General features: G+C 41.2%; 1 protein-coding gene across 1 annotated transcript in view; it reads right to left on the bottom strand.

Annotated features, from left to right (window-relative positions):
- Positions 1-370: 370 nt before the first annotated feature.
- The window catches only part of OTC (ornithine transcarbamylase), a 30,212-nt gene continuing 19,168 nt past the window's right edge, over positions 371-11,414 (bottom strand). The window contains exons 6-10 of the mRNA XM_021552983.4: positions 5,619-5,741; positions 4,895-4,948; positions 4,641-4,790; positions 3,994-4,131; positions 371-2,052 (exon numbers count right to left, since the gene is read on the bottom strand). Coding sequence (XP_021408658.3) covers positions 1,993-2,052; positions 3,994-4,131; positions 4,641-4,790; positions 4,895-4,948; positions 5,619-5,741 — 525 coding nt within the window. The 3' untranslated portion in view covers positions 371-1,992. The remainder of the gene's footprint in view (positions 2,053-3,993; positions 4,132-4,640; positions 4,791-4,894; positions 4,949-5,618; positions 5,742-11,414) is intronic.

The following is an 11,414-nucleotide window of genomic DNA, read 5'->3' as shown; positions in this document are numbered from 1 at the left end:
TTACTCTCAGACAGCACTAAAATCAGGTCAATAAGGACATCTTCAAATTTAAGCACATGAACAGCTCTCCAGATCCAAGAGGACCAATCATACTTTTACATATCTTGCTGAACTTGAGCCTAATTCAAAAAACAGGACTTACTGCAAACAGAAATAGACTGTATTCCATGCATTTTCCTCCACATGCTGAACTGGGAAGTAAAACATTGATTTCTAGCACATACCTTATTCCTACATCATTGATGCAGCTGTATCTCTGCTGAAGTGTAAATGTTCATTGAATTATTGAAACCCTTGTAATGTTGTAAAGGAAAATGTTAATCTTAATGAGACACACGAATGTCTGCAAAACCAAGAAATCAATTGTATATAGAAAAATAACTATCTTTATTTTCATTTCATTTCATTCATTTCAGTGATGTGTGGCCCTGCAGTGAACTCCAGTTTAAAAAGTAACTGAATAATGTTTTGCAGCTGGTCAGAAATTGCAAACCCATTTGCAGAATTTTTTAAAATATCACAGACATTGTCCCAGTATTACAGCAGTGGGGGGGTTGGGGGGGGGGGAAGTGAAACTATTTAGAAACAACAAAGAAGATTTTTGTTAACAGTTAAGTCAAAGCTTTATCCAAAATATTACATACATATACCCAGATATCACAAAAACTACAAATACCATGAATTTGTTTACTACTGAGAAGGAGTAGCTGAAATGTGTGCTGTGTTACGGTGCAAGGCAAAATACAGGAATTTCTGCAAAGAAACTGTGCAAGTTTCATTATTTGCTTAGGGAAAAAAAAAAAGGAATATTCACTTCTTTATCCAAAATTTTGTTTGAGGAATGAAGGTCTAGGGGAGATAGGCACAGAATGAACCAGTTCCTTCTGGCTGTCTCTCTTTGATGCATCCAGATCCGTGGAAACGGCTCTATTCCAACTTCACAGCAATATCCCCCTGCACCAGCCCACAGGAATGTCATGGAGGAGGAGAATGCTCACAAGTTCTCTATATTTTTGGTGTCACACAGGAGTGGGATTTGGAGGTTGGCTGGAGAACAGAAACAGGAGCCAGAGTGCCCAGGAAATGCAGACAGCGAAGGCAAACTGCAGCACTGCTGCTCCACACACACTTCCCAAGACCAGCAATTTATTGGACAGATTTATGTTTATCATATTGCTGCCTGGAATCAAAAGACCAAACTTTCCAAATATTAAGAGTAGTAAGATAAAAAGCAATTCTTTAATGAAAGCTTTCAGGTGCACAAAAAAGACTCTGCATGCACATGATACAGGATTTCTACAATTTTTATAAAGTTAATTTATTAGTATATCTAATACTAATACATCCAATCAGAGATCAGTTGCCCCAGTAATCCACCCTTGGGTCTGCCCCTCTGGAGCTGGTCCACAGGGTTGTTTGTCCTATATGTTGTTATGTCTCTCAAATTCTGGTGAAAAACAAGGTGTTCTCGTTAGAAATTCCCTTCTTGAGAATAAAACTAAACAGAATTTCAAGAATGTGTTAGAAAGGGTTAGTTTATTGCTCTAAAATGTGAGAGAGGGTAGGAAAAGCACTAGAAATGATACAACTGTATATTAAAAATCTACAAAGCTACAAATATATGAAAAAGCTAAAAATCTTTAGGCATCAATATTCCACAGTGCAAGGCCCACCACACCTACATGTAGATTATACCATGCCTATGCTGCTGGTAGGTCCAGCCATTAAGGTACAGCCCTGGAATGTTTTCCATTATGCTGATCCCCAAAAAGGAGAGCCAGCTTGGAGTATCCAGATGAAAAGCAGCTTCTGCAATGGTGTTTATTGTCTTGAACATTTTCAGAAGTGTAATGCAATATTATACAGCTAACTATATGGTTTTATTTAAAAAATCACTCATTGCCTTGGTCCTTTCTGAAGAAGATCTATGTGTTTACAGACCAGAATATTCTGCTGATGAGGAATATTTTTCTCCTGGCAGGAATCCAAGCGTCAAAATGTGGGTTTTTGTAGCTGTGGTGAGTAATCTGTCAGCAGGGAAACCATGACAGCCTAGAGGAGGAAGAGAAGAAAAAATCCAATCACATTGGAAACAGATACTCCATAAAAATAAATAAGGGGGAAATATTTTCCAGCTCTGAAGCCTTGTGTTGAAACTTATTATCCTGACAAAAATGGCACATTTAGATTTATTTGCTAGAATTTCTGATGATGAATCAGGCAAGAGCTGAAAATCAGTTAGGATGTTCTGTATCTGATAGATTTTCTCAGTGTGGACAAAATATATTAATGGACAGCTTAGGAGCAATTCACACAAGCATTTAGATCAAATGCTGAGGCCTTTTTGGCATGTTGTGATGTATTCTCAGCTACTTCTAGGAGATGCTGTAGGTACCCAGACATCACATGGGCTGCCTTGTGCCATTAGCATCAGCGAGAGCCACGCTGGAATATGGACTCTGAAATTTATCCCAGTTTAGCTATACTTTCTGTAGTGCAACATGGAAAATCCTCACTGAGGTTAAGAGTGTGCCATCCACCCCTCCTGCCTTGCCTGCACAGCTGTGAAATGGGAGTGATTTCATCAGCTAAATGAAATGTGGTGTTGCAGCAGCTCTGCTGTCCCACCCACGCCTGTGCTCACAACAAACCCCACATTGCCTGGCCTTGGCAAGGCTTTACCTGGTTCTGTACCTGGAGCTGTGATTTCACAGCAAGGTCTGACTGCACAGTTTTGGCCCAGCACTGGATTTGGGGGGGCTCCCCAGGGGCTTTGCTGCCTGTCCTTCCTTTCCCTCATCACTGCCAGGGTCAGCCCAGGCACACAGAGGTGCCTGAATTACAGCTGTGCATCCCCTCAGTGCTGCCAGCCCTGGCTGCACTCAGCCCTGCTTGCATCTACAGCTGAGCAAATAATCTATTCTGCTTTTTTTTTTTTTTTTGCTCTCCATGCTACAAGTGGTAGAAAATTCTATATACACAAGACCCATACATTCATTATTTTTATAGGTTGATAAAATACAAAAATTACATTTTTCTTTCATCTCCTCTAGACCCCCCAAAAATGTGTATCTGGAACCCAAAGTAAAGGGCCTTTTTTTTTTTTTAAATAATATTTAGGGCAATTAGAAGCATTGCAAAATCAAATTAAACATACAAGCATTTTGTTGAATTTTAAGGACAAAACTATGAATTTAACACAAATTTGTTAGTAATTTTGACTGAGTCCAATGTCTGAGGTTTTAGCAAACACAACACTCAACCCTTATTTATTCATTTGGAACACATCTAGACTTCATCTCAAAACTCTGACCATGCCATCTCTGTTTTTCTTTTCACCTCTGAAAGTTTTCACTAGCTTTTGTCAGCTTGGTGGATCTAAAGCCAAAAATAAATAATAGGCTACTGAGATCTGGCTGTAATTTTCTGAAATTCCAGGAATGCTGAGAGGGGAGTTATGGTTTGTGTTAAATGAGTGTCCCCTCATGGTACCATGATCACACAGCATCACCCACACCATAACTTTTCAGGACCTTTCAGATCTTTGTTCTTCCAGCATTTTCTCAGGGAAAGTTCCATTGGTGTCAGCAGCAGCTTTTCCTGAGAGAAAATAGCTGGTTTTATGTGTTTGGGAAACTGCCTTTTCTAAGACCAGACCCTGGGACCTCAGCATGTAACATGTTTTAATTGAGAAGTTGAGTTAATCATTAGAGTAAATCCAGTGATTTCATTGCCAAAAAAAGTGACGGTTTATATTGTATATTTCACTTAGTGATAAAACCTGGGTCAAGCAACGGCAGAATATCACCAAAATAGATCACATTTGTGCTACTAATGTTGTCTACAGTCAAAATTGTGATGTGCTCTGGGGTAAATTTGAAACATATGTTTTAACATTCACTATTTTTTGTGGAACCAGGTTGAATTCAAACCTGAACAAAATTGACCCCAACCTCCAAATACTGTTTTCTTATTTTCTTTTTTTTTTCTTACCATAATTGTCCATTTTCTGTTTTCAGCCTCCTGGAAAACCAATGACTGCGGAGAATAAAATACTTCATCATCAACTTCTTCAGGCTTTCTGGGTAAACAGTGTAAAAAAGTCCAGTTGGAAGCAGCAGATTTTGCAGTCTGTAGATTTAAAAGCATATAAAATAAAGACATATGTGAGAATATTAGTAAAATCCTTAACGAGTAAAAAGGTTAACAAATTTTATATTAACTCCCACTCTGGTTACTTGGATGATGAACTCAGAAGAATTCCACAGACTTCAAAAGAATTCCTCATCTGTGAATAAGATGGGAATATCTCCATGCAAGTCTGTAAGAGTTCAATGCTGACTTCACAAAAGTCAAAAAGTCACTCCAATTTCTCTGACTTTAGAAGGGGAGTGGAAACCCCTCTGCTGCACATGGATCTGGATCTCATTGGGAAGCTCTGAAAGAGGCCAAGCCATGGGGAGTGTATGACATAACTCAAACTTTGTTATCACTTTGAGTTTTCTAAGCTGGAGGGGGGTTTGCATCCGGCTTTTCCATGACCCCACTCAAAAACCCCCCAAACTCATGCTAGGTTGATGTTGATTCTTATAAATTCAAAGTGTAAAAATGTAAATAAAACCCAAAATCTCAGTTTTTACCTGCATTGTAATCTGATAACCTTGAAAGGCCTTTAATCTTTCTTTCTTCTCCTCTTCTTGTCCCATGCTTATCCATGTGTCTGTGACTAAGACATTGGCACTGTCTGCAGCTTCCAAAGGGTCTGTTGTGAGAAGTAACTTGGTACCATGCTAATGTAAATAAAATAAGGAAGATCACTAAGACAAGGAACTTCATTTATAATGAAAATAAACTCTATTCAAAATATTCTATTAGGCTGTTTCTTAGCTCCTACCTCTTTGGAGTTCTGTTCACATATTTTAGTTATCCTGAGGTCTGGTTCAAAGCCCTGACAAAAGAGATGATGGGTAAGACATCATGGGACATGTATAAGATCTTCACTAATTAATAAGAATGGCCAGAAAAATACTTATTGAACCATTGGCCGTGGAAGAAGGACCTTTCAGAACTGTAAAACTTGAGGAAACAATGTTTTATGAAAGTTTATTTTGGAGGTAAAGTGTTGAAAATTGTTCTAAAAACATAATAAAAATGTATTTTGTCAGTTACAGAATTAAATGCATATTCAACATTTAATTTTTTGTTCTAAACTGATTTTTAAAAATACTTTATAGTGCATTACAATGAACATTCTAAAATGCTGCACCACCAGTTTACATGAAATGAGATGTAACGCTTCCACCTATCTGAAAGAGGATTTATTTTTTTTTTTATGAGGAGAGATGTCTTTGTAAGGCTTTATCAAATGGAACTGTGATCCTCCATGATTTAGATTTATACTCCTGTCAGATATTCCCATTTCTGATGTTGGGCTCAGTACAATCACTCCTGCTTTGCATCCAAATTACTGGATCGGGACTTTGTACCTTAGTGCTGAAAACAGACACTCGGGATAGATGCAGGCATCCCCAGCGGGGGCCCTTGAGCAATGCCTGAGTGTTTGAGACAAGCCTGGCTGCAGTTTGCCTTCCTTTCTGCACGGCTGTGGTTTTCCTTACCCTGGGAGTGGCGATCCTCAGGTGCATCCCCAGCTGCGCTGCGCTCGTCATGAAGGACTGCAGGACGTTGTTGCCGTCCCCGACCCAGGCGATGGTGAGCCCCTTCAGGCCTGCATAGTGCTCCTGCCAAAGCAATCACAAGCTCTGGGGTGACCTCCCAGAGCAGCTGGGCAGGCTGGTGGACAAGAGGGAATGATCAGAAGGGTCTGTGCAAAGGCAGCTGGCTGCCTTCAAGTGCTGCCTGCACGGACCACACCTGGAATTGCTGCTCCTGCAGGATTCTCACAGAAGGAAAGCCCCCCGTGTCCTACAAGAAGACCCAAGAGCTGCTGCTTCCCCTGCAGAAGGACACATTGTCACATGTGAGAAGGACATGCTGGTACATGTGCCACGTGATGAGGCTCATGCTGAGAGATTCAGCACCAGACATGAAGTGATTTTAGCATCACTGATGTACAGCTGTTCTTTGGGCCTCATAAACATCAGTGAATGCTGGAAATTCTTAATGTAGGGACAGTCCTAATGCCTGGAATAGAACTCCTAGCTTTTCCCCAAATTGTGAAAATGTCCATGTTGAGGTTTGTTATGGCTTAGCTGCCTCTGCACGCTGTTCCCTGCGGCTATGGCAGTGGTCAGGTCCTGGGAATGCATCCTCACCCCTCAGCTGCACAGGACAGCAAAGAACAGCACTCTGACAGCAGCTGTGCCACTCATGGCCTGCAGCATTTGTTTTCCATTGTTCAACCAAAGATTGCAGGGATTTTTAAAAAATGTGGATTACCCAAACTTGAAACAGCATTACAGAATTAACTGTGGCTGTGTCTGATGGCACCTACAGCCAGCCCATGTGCAGTTACTCTGTTCCTCCACCCCAAGCAGGTAAGGCCTAAGGAGGAACAAGAATAACAGGGGTTACATATTTCCAGACTCCTTAATGAGCCCTGTTTTAAATATGCATGTTTATAGGCACTTAAGCTGATACCAAAATTTTTACAAAGACATTACCAAATTCTCCTATAAGCCTGCTCTGTAAAATTCTATCTCATCACTTTAAACAATTTATGAAGAGTCTTTTATTCTTAGTTCAAATCTGGGCCATGCTACAATAGCATTGTAGTAGCTGGAAGCCAGGCAGTGTTTCAACACTTTGTGTGACATGATTCAGTGCTTGTCAGAGAGGATAAGCATCCACACTGTACTAAGTGGCAACCTTGCAGGCAGTTGCAGAAAAGATGCCAAAAGACTGAACAGGAAAAGGGCTGGGACCACCCCTCCTCTCCTGGCAGCAGCTTCTCCTAAACAAATAGTTTGTGAAGTTGTTCCAGAACAAAGTTATTAGCATTTCTTTCAGTGACCACAATTTTGAGTCAAAAATAGCAGTACTTGAAAATTGAATGACATTAAAGTGCTGTAAATACCTAAACTGGATAGAGTCCTAGACTGTTCAGGTTTAAGGGCTAAAACTATGGTATTGCAAAAATATTGCTTTTTCAGCCAAAGTTTGTTAACAGCAGGCTCATTGGCAGAGATTGTTGCAAGGGCATTTACAGGAGAACAAATCAGGACTGTGTGGACAGGGAAGTTATTTCAGTATAACCATTCTGCAGGTCTCCAAGGATCTTTCAAAGTCCCTCCACATCTCCTAGCAATGGTGCTCCTAGGAGAAAGCCAAACTGAAGCATTTATTTAAGGTGGTGTTTCCATTTAGGGCGTAGTGATAGCTGAGACCAGAACCCACAGCCAGAAGCAAGTGAGACAGTCCTGAGTTCTTTTCATCTCACTGTTTAAAAATAGACATTTCAGCCTTAATACTCAAAGCATTGACTAGAGTCACAAATACACTGCTATGTTAAACAACTTCACTTTATTGCCAGCTGCTACTCTACATTAAAAGAAGCACAGTGCATACTAAGTGCTTCCCTCTGTTTTCCCAATCTCCTAGCTGTTACAGATAAAATATGGAGTACTGGATGTGTCTGTATAATGATCCCTGATACACACTGCAAATTGCAAACCACGTCTGCAGTGACTACTGTGTAGAGTGGACATAGATGAGCTGATTTTAATGAAGATGTTTTGCTGATGGAAGGAGTCACAGCAAGGCAGAATCAAGCTGTGTGTGTGCTAGTGAAGCCTGTTTTGTACCCTGTGCTAGGCTTTATGCTACCACTGGCACACTGCTGCTGTAATTCAAACCTCTTCATCTAAAGCCAGATCACTGTGACTGTGACTGTACTGCTTATGAGCAAACACACACCGTCAGCTTCCAGCAAAGATGAGGTGACTGTTGGTCAGAACCAGAACACAAAAGTTGCAGTAACGAAACACACTTCCCCTCTTGTCCACTCCCTATTTTATTGCTTACACAATCACAGGTGAAATCCTGCTAAACGTGTTTTGCCATGATAGTAACACCCTAAATTAAATGAGAGCCTTTACAACACCTGATCACCAGAACCCCTGAAGATATTTTCCCTTTGTATCCTTCCCCAGTTTTTACAAATTACGTTATATTGATATAGGCTTTACTCCTGCATGGGTGTTCTGCAGTTTCACTCTACATTTGGAACATGACTCCTATAAAGCCACATAAAAAAATAACATATTTAGAAAGTCTAGAGCCCTTCTCCCCTATGAAGCCTCTTCAGCAAAGTAGCTATTGCTGCTGTAGTGCCATAAAACTTGCCGGTGTTATTCTCATGAAAAATCCCAGCTAAATAAGTAATACCAATTTTGCATTCAATTTTCTCACCCTCTTGTTGCTTTTACAATGCTTCATTCTGTTCTTATCCATGGCTGCAGTGTATTAGTGTAGGCAACTCTGGGAAAAAATAAGTACGCTCAGTGACTTGACCCTGTATGTGTAGAGAAGACTGGGTTAACTAATTAAGGACATTTGTGTCTGCCTCTGCCTGGACTTGCTTCCAGTGAGACTGAAACTCTGACACCATTATAGATTAATTCTGAAATGTTTGACCACAACTGTCATAACAGCCTTCAATTAAAACAAGCTTTTGAATAATGAATCAATAATCTGTCAAATTTTAAAATGTGATGCCAGGGACTAATCAAAGCTTTAGCCCTTCGGGAGACAGTGCAATCCAGTAAATGAGAAACTGGGCAAACCTGGATCTTCATGTTCTCAAACTGGGCTTAAGGCAGATGCTGGGTCAGTTATCTTTCCTACTCCCACACTGGTTTTTGTCATGGTTATTGACACAGTATATTTTAGAGGATCAGGACAGATCTTAGTTGGGATGTCTAATTGTTAGAATAATAAGGATGATTGTAGTGAGGAATTTGAAATTTGTAATAATTTGAGGTCTTGGGCTCACACAGCAAGGAGAATTTGAGAATATATTGAAGCCCTTTTCAAGCTGGGCAACATTATTTGTTATGCTGTTTAAAAAGAAACCACCGATGTATTTCTTATGCCAACCGTTGCTTTCTGAAAAAGAAAATTCCCCCCAGACCAGTGACATAAAAAGCTAGTGGCATATGGATCCACTCTAATTACCAGTCTGGCCATCCTGCAGTCAGCTACAAGTGAGCTGATTGGCCAGTGACATTAATATCAATTGAATCAATGTCAATACCTGGGCTGTCTCTGGAATACAAATTGTGTGATGCTGCCCTCCAGCCACGCTGAGCAGAGCAGAAGCTGAGCCACAGCTCCTGCCCAGGACACCCAGGGACACTGGATGGGCCCAGCTTGTGGCTGTTATAGAACAGGTAGAGGAGTTAAGGGGCTCAGTGTGTGCTCACAAACTCACAGTCTTTAAAGGCCAAATCCCCAAATCCTCAAAAACAGGTTCTTTATGTGTTTGCAACCATTTCGAGTGGGTTATAGCTCAAGCACACTCAATTCAACACAACCTTTAAGAAAGGTAGTGTATATATAGGCTAAGAAAAACATTTTTCTTGGCTTAATAGAGGGCATTAATCTGAGCAGCTTAGATTTCAAACATGTGAGAGGATCCAGGTTGCTCAGGAAGAAGGCATGGGGCAGGAGGATGCTGAACCTGAGGAATCTCACCCGAGTATTCATAACAGGAACACACTGCATGATCTGAAAAGAACATTTCCAGGATGAGAATTTGCCCTGAATACAGAATGAGAATTGACAGCCCTGAAAAGAAAACCACTGCATTGTTTGGGGGATGCAATGGACTATACTAAAATAACGATACTAAAATGAACTTGTGAAAAGGGAATAGAAGCTATAAGCAAGAATTTTTTTTTCAAAACAAACCATGCAATTATGTAGTTTCAGACCAAAGAGAAAGTTCTTGAGGAGGGTTCAAGAAGGCACACACACAACAAACTTAATAGGATATAGAAAAATGTGCTAAGCATGAAGAGGGCCAGAGTGCATATAGAGCTCCACTGGAAAACAGAGAAGAACAAAAAAAAGAAAATAAAAATCTACATTTTGGGTATGTACTGACAGCAGGGAGGAACAGATACAGGCAGGAAAATATTTATGGGGATAGGGAAGAGACATTTTTTAAAGAGAAATAAGCTGCTCAAAATCTGTAGGTACATTTAAATATTAGGCTAGCAGTCGGTGCCACTACTGTAGTTTACATATATGTATAAATGAAATAAATTGTCTTTGCATTGCATATAAACAGACTAAATGTTATATATGGTCTTTCAACTCATTTAAAGAATCAGTAGTACCATTCCACATCCCTGTATTAATCTTCTTGCAGGCAGTACTTGGATGACATCTTGCTGAAAATTCTGTGAGAAGCTTGATTGGGGTAAGTAGCAACTAGACCTTGTGGCTCACACCTCTTCAAAATTTAATCTCACTTCTGTGGCCTGACAAAGTTCATTATATGATTAAAACCCTGTTTCATTACATGCCACTCCAGTCTTCTCCAACTCACTGTACAGTGCAAAGAGGAAAAAAAGGGAGCAGAGGAACAGAAAGGGAGAGTTCAGGCAGTGCCATCACCCACAGGGAGCTGCTGAGAGCTCTCCCCTGCTCCTCTCTCCTGGATAAGAAAGCAAGAGTGGAAATTGAGTCAGCAACCAGCAGTGCAACATGCCCTTGGCACAGAGGGGTGGCCACCCAGATGCCCCATAAAGACCTCCTGACAAATTCTGGGCTAAGGAACATGCTGGAAAGAGTCAGGGAGAGATGGGCGGATGGAGGAAATGGTGCTCTGCTTATTGGGCTGAGTGTGAAAGTGCTGCAAATTTAAAAAAACAACCTTCAATGTCTGTATAAAAGCTGAGCCATTCCTTGTGATCTCTGTAAGTGCTCACTCTCCATGTCAAAAATGTCCTTTTTTTGAGCACCAACTGCTGTGGAGCCGTTTCTTCATCACCAAAGGCATCCTCCCTGGTGTTTGGTGCAGCAAGGACACCCTCAGCACCCAGCTGTTGGTGCTGCCCTTGGAATTCAAGCCAGGGAAGAGTGCAGCCTGTGGGCTCATATTCAGCCAGAGCTTCTGCCATGCCTGTCCTGTATGAGGATGCAAAGGAGGAGGAGCAGAGGGTGGAAAGCAGGGCACGTTCTCATCCTGCTGCTTTCCACAGGCTTCCCCCTAAGATCAGTGCAGAAAGAGCTGCATCTCCAGGAGGTGACTGGGATGCTCCTTGGCCTCTCCTCATTAACTGGAGGGGGAGTAGAGGGCAGCAGCACGGAGAGCCTGGGTGCTCACAGGCAGTGGCCCAGATAAAACCATGTTTAGGGGCAGAGATACCCATGGCTGTGTGGGCGGCGAGTCACAGATTGTTCTGAAGAGTGTTTCTCACAAGTGATAAAATGCTAATTAATAAGGT

Source organism: Lonchura striata, chromosome 1 (genome assembly GCF_050655825.1).
Source record: "Lonchura striata isolate lonStrDom1 chromosome 1, ASM5065582v1, whole genome shotgun sequence".
Classification (NCBI taxonomy): Eukaryota; Metazoa; Chordata; class Aves; order Passeriformes; family Estrildidae; genus Lonchura; species Lonchura striata.
The sequence above is the reverse complement of the archived record's forward strand: the minus strand, read 5'-3'. Positions and strand labels throughout refer to the sequence as shown.